Raw genomic sequence first — 24,373 nt, 5'->3', positions numbered from 1 at the left:
CTGTATCAGGCTTTTATAGGACATTCCATCCCAAGCAGTTGTTTCCCTCAAAAGCAGAGAAATTCTCAGCATTCAAAACTTTTTATGTTACTATACCTAAAACTTGTAATGCCCTCATGTTTCTGGAAGAGCAGTTTAACAAGAGAGTGGCTTTTTGTCACAAGTAGCTTTTCACTTTTTCTAGGAAAAACTTCAAAAATCCTAACATGTTCTACTTCCTGAAAAATGTCATTTTCACATAGTGTAAAGTTTCTTGTTAACATTTGAAAGCTCAAGAGAGTCCTTTTTCCACAGGAAAACTGTTCCAGGAGATAAAAGAAACCGACAGGAGGGTAATATCAGAACAATATCTAGAATTGCAAAAAAAAGAAAAAAAAAAAAAAGGAAAAAGGAGACAAACACAGGGAAAACCAGTTAGTGGTGGAACTAAGGTCAGACACAAATACATTGCAATCATTCCCTTTTCAAACCTTAAAACACAAGCCAGCTCCATGTCCTCAGTGGTTCTCTTGAATTGTGTTGGTTGCCTATGGTGATCTCCTTGTTAATCTGACCTAAACAAGCCACTGTTTTAATTTTTTTAAAAATACTCTCTCTGGTCACATATATAAAGTTTCTCCATCTTGTCCAGATCTCTAAGTGCAGAAGTCTCCCATAAGTGAAGCATTAGATATGATAAAACCAGCAGTGGAAAAACCTTGACACACTGAGCATACTTTCTGTTCATACATCCAACATTCTTCCAGTATCCAGACAGTAGTCTTCATTTGATTACAGGGAGTTACTAGTTTTTATCCTCTATGAGTTTGCACAGCAGTGAAGACAAAAATCCTTCCCCACTTTAATTTTCAGATAGTGAAACGTCATCTGCTGGTCACTGTGCAGCAGAGCTCATTGGCAAAGAAAACTGTGTGTGCCTGAAACTCAATCTGTACAAACTTGAAGGTGTAGAAGGAAACAGCTTCTTGGGGTTTTTCCTTCTCACAATCTTCTTTAAAAATCCATAAGAAAACTACTTCTGCTTAAGATGTTGTTACTTAAGTACATTACAGTATTTTCCTTTATGCTGAAAACAGTTTCCAAGTTTCATCTTACAATTTTTCAGTTCTTGCTCTTTGGAAATAGCTTTGATCCTGAAATCTGTCAAAGGTCTTCAGGCCATTATTAACAGAGCAGACTATCTTAATCACTTGGAAACTGTAATTCCTAGTACAGTATTTACTTTCTGTATAGATTAAGGGCTGCATACATTCCATCTTTAAATGGATAAGAGGCTTTTTCCTCTTATCCTCCATCTCTTCCCTCTAGTCTTCTTCCTAACCTAAGGACATGAGTCCAACATATCTACATTACTGAGAGCTGTTTCCTTTTTATCTCCTTTTTGAAAATTTAAAACTCTTAGCGATAGATAAAAGTAATATGAGGTAAGGAGCCATACAACTACACTGCAACATTGATGGATAAACTTGGTCAATCAGCTCAACCCCCATCACAACATTTGCTGCTGCAGCCAGAAGCTTGGATGAACATTAATTAATAGTGTATCACCCTAATGCAGTGAAAATGTGTTAATTTTTAAGGCAATTAGGAAAATTTCACACTGATTAATAAAATAAGAAAAGCTCATAAGATCAACAGTGCTACAGAGGGTCTAGGCACATGTCCAAATTAACAAAGCATGGTTTATCTTCATATTAATCCTGAAAATTCTATCTTATTATGCTAGCCTTATGTGGATTATTCAAAACTTTAATGTTCCCTTTTATTCTTAGAGACTATGTTGCATTTGTAGCTACTGCAATGAGCAATGGAAAAATCTCTGATATTATCAGTTGGGAAGGTACTGTTGCTTTAGAACCTGGAAGGAAGCAGTTACCCTTTGATTCTTGCAGCATCAGAAAGATCACCTTTATAAAATACTATTTTGTCCCTCTCTGAAAAACATAGCAGATACTCAAAAGGAAAATCTTCCTAATCTCTGGCCAGATTTAATATAAAGATCCACAACAATCCTATTTCTAAGTAGCAACCCTGTAACCATTCGGGATCAAACAAACAGGGCAGACATGCACATGATATTTCATGCCTGTAGTAAGTGACACGGCCTGACCTGTGTCAGTGGAATTTCTTGACTCTGCATAATATTTAATAGGCCATTATAGGCTGAGATTCTCTCACTGTTAAATTTCTCCCATATCTGAAATCTTCACAGTAGAATTTTCACACGTAAAAATGACATCCAAATAAACATAAATACTAATCCTTCCAGAATACCAACTCTCATGGGCAATTTATCTATGTTGCAGTAAACATGAAACACTATGTCTAAGAAAAGTAAAGTCTGCTATCTCATAAATTATCAACTCAAAAACATAACAGACATCAAATTTTAACTTTTAAGGATTTTGTTGTAAGTTTTCAACTATTATATTTTCCACTGTATGTTGTTGAAATCAGTGTTCAACTTGTGTATCTAAGAAAATCAAATATTGTTGAATGGGGCCCTGGGAGTTTATGCTCTGAGTCACGCCTGACTTGCCCTTAAATGAAGGAAAGAAGATGCATCATCAGCTCCCTCCTGGGCAAGACAGTTTAAAATTATGTTTTAAAAAATTACATTACCTTAAAAGATATATACATCCACCTCTGTAATGTAAAGGAAATCTATCAAAATCATATGCTGAAAGATTTTCAGTACAAAAAATAAAAATCAAAATCTATATTTAATAATGAATTTCTTGTCATTCAAGAAAAACTCTAGCAGATAATTTGGGTCGGGGACAGAAGAACTTGAAGAGTCCTAAAAGCAAGGACTGCCTGCCAGGAAACTTTCCAAGGATTTAAGGACTTATACTGACAACGTTCCATTGCTGATAAGAAGTGCTATAATACTTTCAGGCATAAATATTTGTCTGAAAAAAAGCTCACTATGTATACCTAGAAACTGTGGCTTATCTATCAATGGCTAAGTATATAAAGCCCCTGCTTGCCTGGGCATGGCACTACATTTGAACATCCACTGCTTGATGTGAAAAATAAACACTTGTTTTAGTATACACCCCTATTAACTACAAAATCAAAAAAATAATTGAAAGGGTAATTTGTTCTTAATATTCAAGTGTTGTTCTTTCTTGGTCTACAGTGTCCAAATATTTCTACTAAGCTGTTAAGATAAAACGAACTGCTGCTTTAAATAATTCTTTGCTTATCATTCAGTAACACACAGAACAAAAAGCTTCCACAAAGTACTGTCTAGACAGAAATATCCACATGCATTTCCCATCTGCCTCGGAAGTGAATTATGCAAGAGGCAAAAATGCAAGAGGCTTAAAAATTCAGAGATGGTAAAGACAGTCTCAAGGACCTAAACAACCTGTGGAGTTTTTCCTGCTATCCTTGAATACATGTTCATGGGGGAGTATAATGAGCAGGAAATAAAACAAGTTCATAGATATCACGCCTACATGAGACTATGGCACTCATTTAGATCATTGACCAACCTGGAGTTTCCTCCTTTAGCACAGTCAAGAGCTTCCCTTTTCAAAATCTCACATTCTGACATCAGATAATAAGTTAATAACTACAGACCTTTGCAGAAATCTATTATGCACAAGCACATATACTTTTCTAAATGGTTCTAATCTTAATTTGCCAGTACCTCAACTTTCAACTAACCAGGTAAAGATGGTGCCTACTCAGGTCCCTGTCCATGCTGGGGTTTAAAATAACCTTTCAAATGTCTGGTATTGGTTTATTTTCTAAAAAACAGGGCAAAAAGAAATCCACATTCTTCTAAGTTTTTCAAAATAACTTTTAAATTCTTTTAAATTATTTCTTCTAAGAAATTCTGCTTTTCTATAGACACAAAAAAATCCTAGCAAGAATTATGCTGACAGTTATGTGCATCACCTCCATGATAAATTAGCCACAAGCATGCAAAATAAAAAGTAATTATTTTGCCACTTTGAGCTAATGAAGACTTACACAGTCATTAATATATATGCATTTTTTCAAATGTATCAGCCCAAAGAGGCCAAATTTATTGTTAGTGTACTTCGGACCAAATCAAATATCAAATATGGCACCCAAAGCCTATTAAGCTTTATTTTTACAACAGCTAATCAAACTAGGCATGTTTCTTATTTAAAAATAAGAACTTATTGAAATTTGACTTAATTTCTACAGACCTCTTTATTTGCTAAAACTCAGTCAACATACATACACTAGAAAGAAAATTCTGTATTACAGGGCCTTCTAATTTATTGAATAATGGGCACTCAAATACTTTCTTGGAAAGTTGATTCATATTTCATATGGCACTGAGCAGAAAATTTGTTTGATTTCTGGGACCCCTGTCCAACCTGCTTGTGCAAGTCCTGTGCTTGCCCTGTTTCTTTTTCCCTCACAGTAATCAAAATGTCACAGAGTTTTGCAATTTTCCTTCATATAGAAATAGCTTGTCCCTCCTGTTTCTTTTAAAGATCAATACATACCTTGGCTGTTCAAAGCATCTTAAACTGTCAAAACTAATTCATCCAACATTATCTAAAGCCATTTGAGCAACTGTTCATTTTGATTCCCATTTCTGTCAATTGTTGCTGTATCGCCAGCTGTAAACATTGTACTGTCCAAATATAACTGGTCAACACCCAGAGAAACATCAAGAAAACCTGAAATTCCTAACTCCCTGTTATCATTAAAAGACATTTAGATGTGGGATAGAAGTAGAGTTTGCAGTATTGTTAAGGGAAGATTGTATCAGACGTTTGATCAGCCCAGTGACATTGGTTTCTTGTTCTTTTTTAATCGCATGTAAAAAGTCAGAGCTCATGAAAAGGCAACGCTGTTGTGGATGTTATCTTCATAAATATGTCACGACAAGAGCACAAATAACTGTAAGATGGAAAAACTTCCTGCTCCTAAGTACATTCTTTATATCCAGCAGGGAAGAAGCAGAGAATTTGGAAGGCGTTAAAGCTCAAAAACACTGATTAGCATTATTCACATATGCATGTCCATCTCTATTATCTGTTTTCAAACAAACAGCAAACATTCAGCAATTATTCAAAAATAATTAAACACTCAGGAAAAAAAGCCTGAACTGTGATCTTGTGCATTTATGCATAATCTTTAAGAACACAATGACTTTTTTTACCATCTGGCCTCTGTTTTGTTTTTTTTAATTCAAAATAAAGCAACTGTTCTTTTTTTTGTGAATCCAGAAAAAGTTCTTCTTGTATTTGTATATGGTAACCTAACAGTCAGCCCTAGGAAAGTTACTAAAACAACTTGCATTTTAGTTTCAAACACAGGGTCACAAAGCATACATCTTCAAACTCAAAACTATTTCTACTTGACCAAATTTTCTCATCCAATTTATAAACTAACACTCTTAATTTAATGTTGAAAATACTCTTGTTATGATAGCAAGTTTACAAGCATTCCCCTCCGCTGCTACAAAAGCACAAATAATCTTCCTTCTTTTTCAAGGGGAATTAACCAGGAGGTAAAGTCTAAAATCTTGAAAATCACAACCCAAAAGGTCTAAGATTTAAAAGTCTTAAGAAATAAACAAAAAATATTGGATACTTTTTTTCCATTTTGTTTCAGATATGATCAGTATTAGATACTGCAAATAAACACAGATTCACTCATTAATAGGCCACATTTCTTTGCCCCGATTTCTGAGAGCCTATTGGGCTAGGATTATTCATAGGAGTCTGCTGGACCAGATTTAGTTCTTAAAAATACTGAGTACAAAGTAATAATACCATGAATTGAAGTGCCAAGAAGGGGTACAAAGCTAATTTGAAACTGCTGTTTTGGACAAACATTCATCTAAAAGGCTTAAAAATAAGCATTTATACATTTATGTGTTCTTAGCTTGAAATAGATTTAAGAATGTTTTTTCAGTTTTTCAGATGTGCAGCTATATATCAGTTTAATTAAAATTCAAATGACTGCTTTGTAACTACTCTGCATGTACTAATGAAGTACATTTCACTCTAAACCCTTCAGAGAAAATATTTAAAATGCTGAGCTCCAGGGGACTTGGCAGAACATGCCAACTTTGTAACCTTGTGATGTTCAGTTTCCCAGGGCAAGGCAGTAAGCCTGAAGCTTCTGGGGTTGTGCTTGCACTGAAAAGCCAGCAGCTCCAACTTGCATCAGACATGAATGTACCCAAATAAGAACTTCTACCTCAAAATAATTTGCATTTCCTCTATATACCACTTATTTATCTTTCAAGGACTTTCTTACTGTATTTTACTACAGTTAGTGTATTTGGTGAAGACAAGTAACCTGTTTGCAGTCCTTGACACATAGTCCCAAGACTATTAAGGAGTCCCAAGACTTGTATGCTAAACAGGGAAAAGACAAACCCAACTACCAAAACCCATCAACTGTGCACTTGGATAAGGGCACTGCTTTGACCAGACTGTTCAAAATGCAAATAGATAAACCCAACATACAATGATAGCAACTTGCCTTTTTACTAGAAACTGTACTAAAAATATTAGGACTCAGAAAATAAATCACAGCAAACTGGCAGGTTTTTGGAATCCTCTAGAAACTTAAAAAATTAATTAGAGGACTGTACACCACATAAATCTGACTTTATACGATCACTGTGTTACAGCCATATCTCAGACAATATTATTTATCATAATATCTGCTTCTTTTTAATCTTTAAGTAATGAGATGCCTAAACAGTTACTGGGATATATAGTTACAAAGGAAAATTGATTTAATGGGATTTTTCAGGTTTTTCTTCACTTATTTTAGACCAGAAGTGGAATTCCTCCATCTGTTTTACAAAAAACGCCACGCAAGTACAAACAAACAAACACCGATAACAAAACAATACAAAAAAAAACTACAAAAACAAACTTGAAAAAACACCCAAAACAGCCACATCATATATGGGTTTGTAAACATTTAGGGTTTGTTGGCTTTTAACACACATTTAGATCATGAAGAAAGTTGCAAACCACGTATTGGACTGGAGAAATTACAACTCATGTTTTGTTCATTAAATTTCATAAATTATGTAACTTTGGATTAAGTTTCTTGAATGGATGGTTTATGTTACTAATAGCATGAAACAATTCATTAATATTAAAAAAATGAGATTTTGAAATTTTTCTTGCATTGTTTAGTTGATAGCAGACATGATACATTGACACATGTACTATTCTTTCATTCAGTGCCATTCCTTGGAGTATTATCATCAACTAAACTCACCTACAAAATTATTTTGATTCTATCTTTCAGCTTCTGTCACTGTATGTTCAGGTTACATGTCACGAACTCTACCAGCATATTTAGGAATTCAGAACTTTCCTCTGGAGGTTTTTCCCCAGGTGCCTTATCGATTACAGTGTTACATTTTTCGTAAAACACATTTTGACAAGAAAATACCGAGTACACAATACATTTAAAGTCTTATAATAAAACTCCATGGGTTCTAAATAACTGGTATTAAGCATTCAGGGTTATCCCCAAAATACACCAGAGAACTGGCCTATAATAATTTATTATTTTTAATAATAATAATAGGTGCGCATGATTTCCCATTCATGACTGTTCACATTGGAGACAGGAAGAGCTTTAAATTCGTATTTCATAGCAAATAATGCCTTATTAAGCTAAAACTCAATGTATATCTCTGGCAAAACTAGATTTGATGACAAGTATTTCTTTAAGATCAGAAATTGTCCATTCCTGTGTGAATTTAAAATTTCAAATATCTGCTTCAACAGGAGATAAAATGAAAGATGAAAAGAGTAAGGTTTCACAGATTGGATCTATTATTATTACACCATTTAGTCTGTGGTGACCTGCTTAATATCACACATTTTATTTCCCTTTTAAAAACTATCTGAGTTACAGGTGACAGTACAAATACGCTAAACTATATTGTTATGCCTAGGAACGATGCCCACAATTTTCAGCTGATATAAAGCCACATTTCTGTTGCTGCTTTACAGCCATGGAGATCTGACAGTGTTTTTCATAGTCCAAAAGTTTAACATTCATTTTAAATTATTCACTTTCCATCTCAAGAAATATTTATGTTGGTCTCTGGGACTAAGTGCAAGGATCACAAGCAGGTCTGAGAGATATAACAACCAGTTTGCATTTAGGCTCAAAATTTATACAGTACTTACAAGAAGTAAAAACTGAATTGGAGATATATAAATAATAAAGGTAATATTTAAAAATTTGTAAATCCTGTGCTGCATAAAACTACATACAGTGTTGTGGAACACCCTGTCCTTATTTACATTACTCCTTCAGAGCATTTTACTGGGAAAGAATGACTCACTGAACAAAATCCTGTCTGATCCACACCTATGAAGACCTCATCTACCTGTGTCTAATTTATGTATGTCAAGTAGGCCAAGTAATACGTAAGTATTCATAAATTCTCTTCATTTAAATTATTAAAATCAACAGTTTTAGTCAAAGCCTGCTAAATGCAGTCCACTGAACATAAGATTACATAAGATTCAGTGCCATCTTTACCATTAAATGGGAATATTCATTTTGGCAACATGACACAAAAGCAGTTAAAATGGACCTAGAAGTGCAGCTACAAAGCCATGACAAAGTTTTTGACTTATTTTAAAAGGATGAAGTGGAAACACATGTACAGAAATGAACCACAGAAATTACATTAAAAAAAAAATAATTCAACCAACTACCTTACTAAATGACATTCACAGAATGACCCAACATAAAGACAAACAAAAAACACTGATCTAATTTCTCAGAGTGAATCCATTTTTTAAAAATTCACTATTTCATTATGTCAGTAACTGCTCACAAAGCATCCACTTGCATCCATATGTGCTTTTTTTATCTATTTGGATTTACACAGTCAAAAACTGTGCACAACGCAGATACCATTTCTCAGCTGTCAGGAAGAGTTTCAGACTCAGTCTCTCTGGAGACATATTATTTGTCTTAGCCACTGAGAATATGTTTGCTGTAAAAGAGAAAAAAAGAAGGCAACCCTTGCCTTCAGATCTTACACTCTGGAAGACAAATAGAAAAAAGAGTTTTTCACCCAGAGGCAGTCAGGGTACAGGAGTTCAGGCAAATGTCTCACCATTCAGGATGACACCCTTCTCCAGACACATCCATGCAGAATTTGACTGCTGACTTGGAAACAGCTTGCATAAATACTAAAGAATCATACTTTCATGTAGCTTTGTCTGTGCCAGGTATAACCTTCTCCAGTCCCCCCCTTCCCTTAGCCAAATATAGCCACCTGTCCAGATCCTGCCAATTCATCTGACCAAAAAAAGGGCAAAGATAAAAATCAAATTATTTGTATTTGTCAGCACAGTATGTCAGTCTTACCATCAGGCTTTATTTTCTACCCCCTTATGCAACAGTAGCCTCTAGGGGCCAACAAACAATGGAGCATCACTGACATACTCTGGATAATGGAGTCAGAATTCCCAACCAACTGGCCTGCACCAGTCCAGCACCAAATCTGAAGAACCTTTCTGCTCTGACACAGAAGAGACTCTTCAAAATGGAAAATAAGTTATCAAAATGTTACTTCCATGTGAAATACCCCCTTAACTTTACAAATAGAATTATTATCAGTTTCCGGACTCCGCTCACAGCTCTGTGACTTATTATGTATAAAAAGTTCAAACCATAGGATCACACACTACCTTCTTCAAGAAGTTGAAGGGAAAAAAACCCACAAAAACAAAAACCAACTTGGGAGGCCTTTTTAGGCCTTCAAAAACCCTCATTATATTTTCCTCCCCTCTCTCAAGTCAAAATTACAGAGATTTCCGGAGGGGAAAAAAGCCCAACACATAGCTTTTATCAGTACTTCTTAATGATGCAAAGTCCATACCTCAGGGTATAATGAAATTAATATGAGTTTACCAACTGCCACAAAAACAGGAAAAAAACTCCAAACCCTTATGCCATTTATAAAAGCATGACTCAGCTTTCAGTGCTCTTCTGCTCAGTGGTTCACAAGGGATCAACATCAACTGACCCAGAGCTGAGTGTTTTTCATTCTGCACTATGGAAAGGAGTAGTTTTCAGAAGCTGTTAAAACACAGCTCCGCCCTGTTTGCTTTTCAGCAATCCATGCATTATTTAAGGCTAAAGAAAAATTACTTCACCAGCAGACAACAATCTTTTCATGAATGGACTTCCTCATATTACCACTCTGTTTATATATAGAAAGCAACAACTAACGTTCAAATGTAAAGAAATAGGTCTAACTTATACTGTGATAAGTTAATCTATGTTTTGATAAAAGAGATGGTCTTCCACACAAGGAATGAATTTAGAAGTACAGCAAAAAGTGACGAAACAAAATTACCTACAGATGATTGCCAAAAAGGACATTTACAGGTCTGCTGGTTTTGGCTGAGGCAATTTTCTGCCCAGTGGCTGGTACAGGGCTGTGTTTTGGGTTTGTGCTTAACATGGGGTTGATAATACAGAGATGTTTTTGTTGTTGCTGAGCAGGGCTTGCATAGAGCCAAGGCCTCTTCTGCTTTCTCACTTTTACCCTTCTGATTCTCTCCCTGACCCCACCCCTGATCCCAAGGAAGTGAGCAAGCAGCTCTGTGGGGCTTGGCTGCTGGCTGGGATTAAACCACAACAATGAGACTTTTGCCTTTTTTTTCTGACAGACATCCCTCATTTTCTTCTTCCTACTTACAAAATAAAAACATGCTAGAGATTTGATAAAATCTTCTAAAGAAATAATTGCACGAGATAAGGAAAGTAAGCAATTTATGTTCTGTCCTCAGCACATCATCTTTGGATTTTGTTATTCTTGCTGCTGCAACTTTTTCAATGTTAAAGATTTTTGATGGTTTATAAATCTAATATTGTTATACACTTGACACTTACAACCTATTCCTAGAACAAGATCTTTGTTCTAGGATTAAACAAAGATCTGTTTTGAAATTGGTAGAAATTGAAATAGAAATATTTTTCTTGAGCTACTACCCCCCTACAGATGAGGTAGTCATGCATTTATCTTGGGCAAACCTGTATGTTTTATATTCAGGACTGTCTCCTATTAATAAAATTGTGCATAATTTAGACCTGATGTCTTCCTTATCTGTTATCTTACTCTTCAAGATATGGGGTCAATTTGAGCAATTTGCAGCTTTGCAGTAAGTTAAGCCCCTCCATCAGCAAGCAGGCCGGGGGTGACAAGGAGCTGTGGGGGAACACAGCTGGAACAGCTGACTCCAGCAAACCCAAGGGATATTCCAGACCACACAACGTCGTGCTCAGTGTTCAGAGCAGGGGGGGATGAAAAAGGAAGCAGGGAGTGTTCAGAATGACAGCATTTGTCTTAGCAAGCCACCATGATGCATGATGAAGCCTTGTTCTCCTCAGGATGAACACCTGCCTGCTCATGGGAACAGGCGAATGAACTCCTTGTTTACTTTGCCCTGTACATTCATCTTGTGCCTTATCTCCCACTGTTATTGCTGCACAGAGATAAGTGTCAATAGTCAGTAGTTACCAAATTATTCTATCAATATATATCTTCAATTTGACCATTGTTTAAGTTGTGTGAATTATTTAGTGATCCTGGGGCAAGAAAGTGCCCACAAAGAAGTTGTGCTAATAAAATGTCAGCTACATGGTGAGGATCCACGTCCTGAAAGATACTGGAGAAAAGCACAGGATAGTAACAAGCATTCTCAAAAATGCAAGTCCAGGATGATAGCTGAAGTCTATTACTTGTGCTTGGCCTATTACTGGTGCTTGGGTTTGCATCCTATCCTTGATCCCTGCCTGTAAATCAGATGCCACTCTACTGTTTGCATTAAATTGCATCACAGTCCCACTCTAACTGGAAACAGCCTCTAAGACATGTATAGAATTTTTTTAACAGGCTCAAGAACTCTGTTGGAACTATTTTCAAATTATCATATACCTCTTTGTACATTTCCTATGTTACTCCTTATATAACATAATAGTAACATGCAATAGGTACAGGCATTAGGAATAAAAACATTTTTATTTACTCTTATTTATAGTCATCTTTGCATTAAGGATTTGATAATTTTATGGCTCCCTCAGTATTTATATCTACGAATGACTTCAGAGGAGTTCATCCTAGCAACTGTCAGCCCTTAAAAATTAAAACGCAGATGAGCTGCTTGGGCTTTCTTTTGTTTGCTTTTTTTACCCCCAAGCTCATGGAAACTGAGCAGAATACAGATTGCTTCATAAAACAAGGAGAAAAAGCAGCATCAGCAAACAAGCATACAAAACTGATATGAAACCTACACTGTATTCCTGCAAGACAGGAATATTCAGGAGTTTTATATGGAGAGAGAGAGACTGCAGATTTAATATCCAAACTTACTGAATGATAACAAAATTCATTAAATAGATCTTTCAGACCTCACAGGCAACTAGCACTACAACTTCTATCCTAGCACATTTTTATTGTTAAAAAGATTCATTTAAAACAGAGCAGCATGAATTACTTCATCAAGATCACTGCTATTATAATGAATCATTAATATCCTAGTGAAAAATTTATTATTATGAATAATGCATTCAAAATGATGAGACAGAAAATGAAGCATTACTCTGTGAAGTATCAGAGAAAATCAAAGTAATGTTATGAAAGCTGGGAAGATAACCATCATTTTTTGTTCTAAATCTTTCTAGATGTCTTTCCAGATGCTTTGCCATTATTATATTTTCTTATTTAATATTTATATTTCAACTAAAGAAAAAACAAATATGTTAAACAACATTCTTCTCTTTATATAAATAAAATGCCCAAGTATATCCATTACTTTGTCCATAAAACAAGTTCTGTCCACAGGAGGCCCATTTTTGTCTTCATAACATTTATTTGAGCATATGTGATTGTGAAACAAAATCCTTCCTTTGCAATAAACAGTGAAGTTATTTTTTCAAACCACTCTATCTACTGCACATATACCAGCATTAGAGAAGGCTTAGATAAAACGTGTTAGATGAGGTCATTTTGATACTTGCACTATGCTCAGATAGGGAATCAGGTCTCAAAGTAATAATCATTTCAATATAAATGCCACACAACTTACCGTAAATATAATAATTGCTCTCTTTTCTGTGGAGTTAGAATCAGAGCAATCAACTTGTGTTTTGAGTTGCAGTACACGAAAGTTGCTCTGGCTTACTACAACTGATTTCAGACCAGCAAAGTAACAAGCGTATTATTTGGGGTGGACTTCTATAGCTAACTAGTTTTAAAGTAAACCCAAAACAGAAAACATTACACCAGAGTCCAGCCAAAGGACAAAGGAACAATTAAATTTTGAATGGGCATTAAATATTCCTTATATAAGTGACAGATTTGATTTGTCCCTTCTCCTTGACAGATTTGTATATATTAAATCAAAGCAAGCAATGCTACAACTATTCTTGCTTCGTGACATGAAATGACAATTAAAACACTCAGTGGGGTACCTTAGAATTAGATGTGGATTCCAAAAAGCAAAGCCTGTTGCCAAATCCTTCTGCAGCAAGACACAATTTCTGTTGCTCCTTGTGAACAGTTGCAGTGCACTGCAGAACCACTTCATCATCCTACCAAAACAAAAAAAGCAAAAAGAGAGTTAGTTTTAAGAGAATTATGTTTCTGACCCAACAAGACCTATGGAAGCTTTTAGAAAATCACTGCTAAACGCACAAACTGTTAAGTCCCTGAACACAAGCAGAATCAAACCTCAGCATATTTTTTATTTTGAATTGTAAATGTGGGCAAATCAATTAAAATAATTATAGTAACAGCATACATGCTCTTTCCGTTTGCCTGTCAAGGTAATAAAAGTCAAAGAAGGAGTTTTATTTAACTACACACAAAGTAAACAGGAATTAGTATTTATTTCACAGGTCAGTCATACAATGCAAATAAGTAGAAAAGCTTAAAATCAATAAATTGATGGGTATCATATACATTTGAGTTAACTTGTTTGTGTATATACTGCACATATTCTACTTAGAGCAAGTGCTTAGAAGATTGTAAAGAAATAAGTAAACAAAAGAAAAAAAAATTTCCTCTCTTCAGAGCCACTTTGTATACACAGCTCATAACTTAGGGTTTTTGCAGTAAGATGGAAAGTAATCTTTGTATAATCTTGTGTAACTTAATTAATAAAGGATTTTTCTTCCAATGAGCTAGTGTCTACTCACTGCTGCTCCTGGTAAAAGCTGTGGAGAGAACTACCCACAGCTTCTTAAGAGAAGGAGGTGTGGTGACTTGCTGAGACTTCTGAGAGCAAGCAAGGCTTTGTGATAGAAGATAATAAAAGTATGATGACTAAGCAGAGTGCTGAAGCTTATCAGAGAAAGTACTATCACTATCTTATACCGAGTTTAATAGACTTTTATGAACTTGCTAATTAAGTGTTCTGTGCTTATCCTAATGTGCAAGCATATAAAGAGATTTTATATTAGGAAATACTCAGAATTAAAAGGGAAAATGACTTATTGGAACAGCTGTCCCATAGCTCTGCTCAGTATTTCAGAGAAAGGAGGGTCTAGGACAAGGAGAAACCAATGATATCTTGCACCCAGTAAAGCAAACACTGTGTTCCTTAGTCCTTAACATGTATTAACTAAAATTTTACAGGACTAAATCTGTGTAGTAATAGTTAAAGATCTTATCAACAAGCCCCAAAAAACAGAGGCAGAGATCACAGTTCTAAGTAACACAATTAGCAGCTGGAGAATCTCTGTAGATATATGGTTCAACTTAAAGAAAATTTTGTTGCAATGAGTCTATTTTCTAGCAAAGATTTTCTGTTTTAGAATAGAAAAAATAGCATACCCCTATGCATTCTGCCAATACATTTATGATTTTCCAACAATAAATTTCAAATTAATGATTATGAAGAGGCCATATTTAACATTGTAAATAAAATTCAATCAGTAAAACAACAGAACTACAGGATGAAGCATGCAACTGGAAGCAGAACAGGCTGAGATTACAAAAATGCATGCATTAAAAGCAGGAATGTTTACCAGAAAGGAGTTAATCTTAAAGGCAGCTTGCTACAGAAGGACATTCAGAAAAGTTCATCAAATTAAATAAACACCTGAATTTAAATTGAGCTGAATAATTTGAAGCCACCTGTAAACATCCTGAATTAAGCTAGTTTTCATTTGGTCCCGTTTGCTTCACTCAAACAATTAAACTAGACTAAATTGAAGTGTATCTCAATCTGAGAAGAACAGGAGCTTACAGAGAGCTTAATCGGACACTTGAAAAAATTAATTCCTGTTACCCTATTTTAACTGTCCCCATATGGAAAAGGTAAGTATAGGTAAAGCAATTTTCCTTGTGTACCAGCCACAGTGCCCATGCTGCAATTCAGTCAATTGTAGAGGTGAAAAGTAATAACTGCTTCCAGTCAGGCATTAAATCCAAAAAACATAACACATGCGTATGTTACTGGTGAAGTTCACACTGTAAAATCATAGCTAACAAAGAAAAATCCCTGAAGGCCAATATCAAGGATAGAAAAGACCACACATCGAGACCTAACAGCTTTGCTGTGTACTCTGTAAAAGTAACATCATGTACTAAAACCCAGAGCATTTGCGGGGAAGACCAAGTGGTTGGTTGTGCTTATTTTTCAAGCATTAAATTACTATTTCCTAATCTTAACTACACTTGATTCAAATAAAGTTTCTTTTCAGGTTAAAAATAGTGGTGTTAGGTTGAAGCTATATAATTACATTCTCCTTCTTTCTCTTCCTAGCCCTTCTTCCTGAAGTAACCACCCCAGCAGAATAGAAATTTCAGTGACCCTGTCATCATTGTGCCAGAGTTGTCTCCAAAAAAGGTTGCTAAAGGAAATTCCAACATTGTACCTCCACAGCCGGAAGTAAACAACATAAGGTTTTCTACTGAAATGTAACACCAATTTTGTTTTATAATGCCCCATTTTCTACCATTGTATGTTAGGCTTTTAGAGAACATGTGAGAAGTGTTCTACATAGCCCATCTACAAAAATTATTCCATGCTGACAGCAGCAAAAATATAAGGTGGTTTGGGGCAAGTCTCTGTCATACTTTATTTTAGTTAATGATCTAATGTATCATACCCTTCCCTGCAAACCAATTAAGCTCAATTACCAAGCACACATGTATAATGCAAATGCTGACTGTTAGAGGATTAAGAACAGGAATATAGCAACTACTAAATTTCCTGACACACAAACTTACTCAATTCATTTTGCAAACATTTTCCCCTTCTTTCTCTGTGCAGTGTACAGCATACATGGATTATTTTTTTACATATTTGGCAAACAAAAAAAGACTTTTTATTATTGAATGCTTACAAGTTCATGAAAATAAATCACCCTCACACACCCTTTTCCAAAGTTTGTTTCTGGGTTGGCAGGACAGGTTCATTAAAACAAGTAAAATTTCAACTCTGTTATATTTTCTTTGTTTTTTTATGGAGATGGTCACAAATGCTCTCTTAATTCAGGCCAGGGAGTCAGAGTGTTGTGGAACTTACTGTTCTAGCCCAGGTGGTGTTGAAACAACTGGCACATAAGGTTAAGAAAGATGTCATACCATTGTCAGATCACATGAAAGGTAATTACAGATAATGAGTGTCACACCCAGAGAGTTCTAAGTTACTTTGCATTTTGGTGCCATCATTATAGAATTATATAATATAGGCTCCACATTAGATTCAGTCTTCCAACATTTACTATGTGTTCAAAAGATTCCTACAGATATTCAACTTGATTGTGTTGCAGAATTATATTGATATATTATTCCATTACATTTCTTTAAAGCAGACTGGTAAGTGGATAAGCATCTCAGCAGCGTTTTTCCAAACCTATTTTCAAATCAGAAAATGATAAGCAGTTCCAGTATCAAGAGAACTAAAAATGCATAATTTCCTTATCTGAAGTCTCACTACCAAAGAGACCTTCACTGAAGGTCACTTTGCTCTTGTATGAAGAACACTAAAATATGCATCGTACAACATGTCTATGAAAGAAAAATATCTTTCAGATATTCCTAAATCTTGAATTATAAGATGTCTCAAACTGGCTTATTCCTTCCTATTATCTTCTGGTATTAGATTATGATAACTAATACAGCTGTAACTGTAGCTGTCAGAAGTTAAGCAAATTTTTCAACTCTCTTCACACTTGACTGAAAATTCAGGGGGGTAGAGGCAATGCAAATGTCCTGAAAAGAATATTTATCCCTTTTAAACATATCTGCAAATGTTGAGTTATTTGACATCACAGTAAACTAAACACAGACAAACTTTTGAGAGTTCAAGAAACTAACTTCAAGCGTGGGTGTTTAATGCTACAACGTAATCAATCACTTGTACAAACTTTTTATCCACATGAAATATAATATTCTGTCAGGGCAATGAGACACTGGAACAGGCTTCAACCCTGCCAGGCTTAAAGCCAGGTTTGAAAAGGCCTTGAGCATCCCAGTCTCGTGTGAAGCGTCCCTGCCCAGGATGAGGGGGTTGGAACTATCTCTAAGGTCCCTTCCAACCCCTTAACATTCAATGATTCTATGAAATGAATTTGTGGAAGGCACTGTGCAGCTAAAGCTTCCATAACCAGCCACATACAGTACTTTAAAATGAGGAGCAAGAACCATCCTGGAGTAACCCATTAATCCTGATGAATCATTGTTTCAGCCAGTGCACCAGTTCCCAGTTTAAAAGATACCATATCTCCCAGCATGAAGATATTCTGCATTTGTGTCATGTCAGCCACCTGTGCTGACTTAAACAGCACATGCCTTTGATAAGAACACTACAGTATGAATTCTGATTTTTCAAGAAATATTCTGAAAAATTCAGGTAGATGTCATCTATGTCACAAAGGCCTACTTATTTTTTTAAATGTCCAGTTTGGAAAAGCAAGGACAGTTATCGGTTAAAAAGCAGAATATAGAAGTTTTTTAATAATATCTATTCATTAAGGATTATGTAATTCTTGTCATGAAATCTTTATACTCACAGAAACTAAATAAATACTGAATGATTTAGCAGAGGACCCTAGTGTCTAAAAAAAAACAAACCACTTGCATTTAACAGCACCACAGCATTTTCTACAGCTAAAAATTACACCTAAATCCAAAATATTGCCAGTAATAGCCATAAATTGGCAAACTGCATCCTTAGAACTGCACTCTGAAAGACCAGATCAATGAGGGAAGAGCATAGGTTTGCTCTCAAGGTACATTATTAAAACAGCAAGTTTTCAAGCTCTTTAATAGCACTTAATTTCATTTGCAGCAATTATTTGACTTCTCTATGAAATGTACTCAAACCTCCTAAGATTACATGATATATATACTACCCAGTCAAGAAGAAAGGTTCATTTCTCATGTCAAGATCTGGGCATGTTATGTTCCAACATAAATATTTTGACTATGTGTATTTTGCCAGAAATACCAATTTCAAGTTACAACTGGACAAAATCACATATGCACATATGCATACCTATGTATAGGTAGATATGTTTTTGTTACATTGCTCACACATATATGCATGCATGTATTTCCTTCTAATAGTGACACTGTGTCCTTTTAAACCCTGAAAATTGTTACCTGCCATGTAAAGTTACTTCTGACTAATCCTTAACCCTCTCAATGTCAATTCTATTAAAGAACTACAAGTGTCTGACAATTCCCACAGGTGGGCACATCTACAGTGCAATAGCTGTTAGTACCTCTTCAACATGGACATATCTGGGATTTAGAGGGCAGAGCACTTGCTGTGGCATTTTCCTGGAAACCTGATACTTGGTGGCTTGTTTGGTGGAGGTTTTTTTAGATATTCATCATGTTTTATTTTATTTTTATTCTGCACGTTGTTGTCCTTTAAACTTTTAATCATTTCACATATTTCTATAACTTCTGATTTCATTCATATCTGGTAATGGTTTAATGGGGAGTCAAAAGATAAGTAACAAAGATAGGTATTCTCAGTAATACTGAGAATGCAAAAAATATTTTCCTACAATATGTCATTCTCCTGTTTTACAAACTATCCCATTACTACCTCCAGGTGTTTTATCTTAACCATGCAAGAAAATTGGATTATTGGAGCTTCTACTCTTGCTACAATCCTCTGCAGGAAAAGGTGAAGATAAATAAAGTAGCAACCACAAGCAATGCATTTCTTTAGAAAGACTGTATGTGCTTCAGCCTGAAGTGCTTAAACTCAAGTCATGACTATAACATTTGTATTTCCCCTCCATTTCATGACAAAAATAAGCAATCTTTTTCAAGTATTTTCCTTGATTTTAGATTTTATACTTCATATTTTACTTCTTTGCAGAGAATGCAACAAATAACACGAGTTATTACTAATTTAAATAATTTGCTGTGCTCTTCACAATCTGATTATACATAATTACCTCCCTTAAAGATATAATGCTGACTCTGTGTTTCTACTGTGCCCTGACAACACACCAATTCTGAAAGAGTGTAGAGAAAGGAGAGTGTCACATTTGCAAAATTCAACATTCAAAGATTAAACTTGGTAAGTTATGCTTGTACATTCAAATTCCTCCTGCTGTTTTATGTGACAAATACTGCAGTTAGTGGAATGTTTCCTCAACTTCCATGTGCTATAAATCAGGATCTCACAACAGACTTTAATTTAATATCTCAATTTTTAATAGGAGGCAAATCCCTCAAAAGCCACACAGGCAGAGTTCTGCTTGACTGCATCCGATTTACTGTTCAGCTGTGCAACTGAACCGTGCAATGGGAATAGGCGCCACACATACTTTGATCTATTTTGTAGATTTACAAATAGAAGTTTAGCCAGTACAAACTGCTTTCTGCCCAGGAAAAATGTAGAATACTTCTTGACTTATAAACTTCAACTTCCCTTTGCCTTGTTGAGATAAACACTAGATTAGAGAGTAAAGGTTTGAAGGACCTGTGGGTCATTGAGCACAAGGCTCATATAATTACAGGCAAACATATGCTAACAGGATAATAGGGTCCACAAATCAATCCCCTAAGATGACACCAGACATCTGGCCAGCCAAAAAAAAGAAAAATCAAAAATCAGATGTGACTTTTTTTAATGATAGGCATCAGAGTAACAGACACAACGGACTCTAAGTCTTGTCAAAAACCCTACTACTACTAGTTGCCCCAGAGCCTTTTTCTTTCTGTGCTTTAGAAGGCAAAAAGCTACAACAGAGAAGTCAAGTAACAAGCTATAATGGTGTTTTTCCTTCTCCAAACCCCTGCAGATAACAAATGGAAGCCTTGATGCACAAGATTTATGAAACACCACATACATAACATGCAAGAACTATGATCTGCAGAGGTTAAAAAGCTTTCCAACAACTACATCAAAGACAGCAACAGAACACTCAGAGAGTACTATTACTGAACTGTTAATTCTGTTATTGACTGATCAGCCAGTGCCTTCAACAAAGTACTAAATCTTAAATACCACTATAGGCCAATGACTCTAGAGCTTCTGACATCTGAACACAAAGACTGTGACCAAAGTAAGAAAAGGCCACAAACTTTTGATTACTCTGAGCTCAAACCACAACTACACTACCTCCTTGGTTGCAGATCACCCAACTGCAATAGTGCAGTTCAGCCATTCTGACTCTTCATTTTGAGTAAGGGAAGGACAGAGAACAAGACTGATGATACCTAAAGGGAAACAGGAAAGATCCAGGAAAACTGCTGGGATGCAGTCCGCTTAGATTATGGGAAAATTTGGAAACATTGGTATTTTTGTCACTAAAACATGGAATAGAGGACAAGTAATACTGTTCCTTATTGCATTAAGGGAAAAAGTATTATACAGGGAAAGTTTTCTGAAAATAAAGCATTTTTACAGACCAGTTAAGAAGCTTCATCATTACAAGACTGCAAAAACTGCTCAAGAAAACTTCTTTCAAGATGATTTATGCATAATTGAACTTGTCTCAGGATGAGAAGAAGAGAGATGACTTTTCTGGTCCCACAATTCTAAATGGTATGAACACATTTAAAAGTACATGTTTTAGTTTTATCCTGTAGGAGGAGTAATTTCCTAAGAATTCAACCTTATTCCAATGGAATTCTCCTTTGAGAAAGAAAACCCCAGGCGGAACAGATGGAATTCCAAAGGACCAGATCAGCTGGTAGTTCTCAGTACAGTACTATGAAGCCGGCTGCTTGTACAATAACTGTGTTACCTCCTCCTCCTTCCCCAAAAAGTTCTAACTTAGTCATCAAAATAATTTGCAACATTACAGCAACTTCATGGCAATCTGCAGTACTAAAGACACGTGGCAGAAAAAAAAAGAAAAAAGAAAAAAAAGAAAACCAAACCTGAAGAAAAGAACCCATGTTTAGTCACACAGATTCATATTCTGTACTTGTCATAAAAAGTCTTCACTAAAGAGCAATGATACAAAGAGCCTGTCAGAAAGCAAACACTAAATACAACAAAAAAAACCTCGTTACACAGCACTAGGATGGCATGATGTTATATGGCAAAGCAGAATTTATCTAGGGGCTGTGCTTCAACACTGCAGAGTGTCTCAGACACAGCGCCCATCCCAGTCTGTGCATTCCACAGCCACCCAAAGGAAATGAAGAGCATGATCAGAAGGCAATGAACAAACAGAATGCACAGCTCCAGCACAACCAGGTAACAATGCACCTTCTGTGCTCTGAGAAGTGCTCCATGGAGAAACAAGCATACCACTGGCTTTGGTCTGGCTGGGCACTGCTGTGGTTTTGTAGGTGACTGTAACCTTCAGCTGCACATGCTAGCCACCTCCTCAAGCAAACTACCTACTAGTGATAGCAACGTGCAAACAACACTGAAAGCAGATGTACTGTATACATATAATCCAAATGCTTCCTCTTCCAGCTCTTTATTCCACCGAGTCATCATGAAACAGTGTCAAATTTAGTTTCAGCATTCATGTGCATGTGCTAGCATGCTCTTGATTGACTTCTGCTAACGATCATATTTCCAAATTAGATAGTTCATTTTATTACTTCTCACCAATTAGCTTCTGTGGTCCTACAATCTTTAAAAAAATGCCAATTTCAGCTGTCAGTGTCTAATAATAAACTTGTCTGTTACCATAGTTAGCAATGGCTAATTCTGCATTTGACGCATCTGACAGAAGAGTGGTGGAAAACATCTGCAACAAAGTGTAGCTACTAAATTAAACAAAAACATCTGGTGAGCTGTTTTCAGCTTTTTAACAGCCTCAGTATTTCAAATTTATCTCTGATGTAATTCCATCTATTTTAGGAATTTGATAAGAATCTATTGCATTACACCCTCACTCACTAGTTCCAGGCTACGCCTCTTCTGCACTCAAAGGTGTGATTACAGCATAGGAGATCTCTATGCCATATTTGATTTTGCTGGTGAGAATAACAGTAGCAGTAAATACAGAGGTGAGAGCATGCTAGAAAAAGTGTCCACAAGATTCTGCAGGCAAACAGAAGATTGTCTCTATTATCTGAATCAGTTAGGAAGGTAGCAAACTCCTAACAAATATCAAGGACTTCATAACCCCACAGCACTCAAAAGCTAATAAATCCCAAGCCTCACCAGTATCTGAAAATGCTGCATCTTAAAATAATCACTGAAGCTTTTTAGTTTTACAACACTTTTCTGAGAAATACCTCATTAATCTCAGCTCAGGAAAACAGAGGTACTTGTTAAAGCAAATAATTTGTTCAGTGTCACAAAATACTGAGACTCAAACTGAACAAACACACTTTTTTCCGTATATTCTTATTAATGAGTTCCAGAGCAAGAAGGCACTAGGAACACACCTCTCTCATCAAAAAGGTCCTCTCACTCCAATTCAAACTGTGAAAACCTCCCCTCTACATCATCCCTTTCATGCAAGAATACGTGAGAAAAGGTTCATCAGCCAAGACTGGAGTCTTGGAGCTTGTGAGCAGTCTCAGGCAGCTAAGTTTGTAATATGACCATCTGCTTGAGTCTGCACATTCCATCCTAGTTCACTTTCTCTTCCCTTCATCTTTTATCAGCAGTATTTCTTGAATTGTTCCAATTCAATGCTCTAACAAACTGATATTTTGCAGCAGCCCAATCAATCATGCGACTTTCCCCTCCAATTCCCACAGACCCACCTGTCACTGTGTTTAATTTTGGAGCAAGGGGAAAGATGCATTCCCATCTTCATCTGTTTCAGCCATGTAATCCTCTGTCAGTATTTCTCCCTGCTTTAATTCTGAGGCTGCTGTATTTTATGAGATTAACCCCTTCACATCACACATTTGCTCTAAGACACATCCTTGTTTCCATGAGAAATCTACCACTTTTCTGAACTCTTCTTCAACTAAATCCATTTTAAAAAATTCTCTCAGACTACTGTTCACAACTTCTCTTCTGAGCATCTTTGATTTATGACTGATTCTTTCCTGTAGACCATTAATAAAATCATTAAGATGGATATGGTAACACCCAATGAATATGGGACAAGAGTCAAAAAGAGCTATTGCCAATATTCAATCTCTACCCAGCTTAAAACACCACAAAAAGGCCATCACACAGCTGGAGCTGAACCATATTATGAAACCCCAAGCAATCATTACACTGAAAACCCAGTTCCTAGACATCTTCACTGTATAATCAAGTGCAAAAGAGATTGTAATTTTTTCATTAAAGATACTGGTTGTACCTTCAAAAAGGGGACCAATATCCACCGTCTCCAAAGAGGGCTGCTGTTCAGCATTTATCTCTTCTTAACCTGCCCCAGTGTACCTATTTCGCAAAACATCAATGTACAGAATAAAAAATGCAGCAGTCTTAAAACACTACACTATAAACTTTATATCTAAGAAACTATAATGCCTAGATACCAGGAAATAAATGCCTTTTGTAGGGACAGTGCAGCTGACAGGAAGAACATTAAATTGACAGAAGTGGCAGATGAATTTCACTCCCAGATCCCCTACCAAAATTTCTCATTTGTCAAGTTATTCCCCTGTGCTTAAGACCATTTTTCCCCAACTTATTTGATATATTTGTTTAGCCTCTAAAAAAAGACTCAGAAGAAAAAGTCTCCATAAGTACAGTGATAGGAAAATATATACAATACATTAAAGCAGCTGGAAGTCTGCTTGGTGGCCTTACCTGCAGGGCCCTGGGAACAGGAAACAATGAATAGGTCAGATGCTTGGTTCCTGTGGCCTGCAGCTGAGGTATTTTGTCTCTGTTTAGCACAATTACCATCAGGTTTGAACAGTACTTGCATTTTGCAAAATGCAAAACAATCGAAATCTTACTGCTCCTCTCAACAAGAAGGTAAAATGAGGCAGCAGGATAAACAG

The 24,373-nt window shown here is 35.9% G+C and overlaps 1 protein-coding gene across 6 annotated transcripts in view; it reads right to left on the bottom strand.

Annotated features, from left to right (window-relative positions):
• Nucleotides 1-24,373, bottom strand: part of RYR2 (ryanodine receptor 2) — a 380,370-nt gene that overhangs the window by 270,634 nt on the left and 85,363 nt on the right. For all 6 annotated transcript variants that reach the window (XM_088053181.1, XM_088053183.1, XM_088053184.1 and 3 more), the window contains exon 2: nucleotides 13,483-13,602. In XM_088053181.1, coding sequence (XP_087909307.1) covers nucleotides 13,483-13,602 — 120 coding nt within the window. The remainder of the gene's footprint in view (nucleotides 1-13,482; nucleotides 13,603-24,373) is intronic.

Source organism: Pseudopodoces humilis, chromosome 3 (assembly GCF_049639895.1).
Source record: "Pseudopodoces humilis isolate 2021_Gansu_Grassland_sample_001 chromosome 3, ASM4963989v1, whole genome shotgun sequence".
NCBI lineage: Eukaryota > Metazoa > Chordata > Aves > Passeriformes > Paridae > Pseudopodoces > Pseudopodoces humilis.
This window is presented reverse-complemented; position numbering and strand designations above follow the sequence as displayed.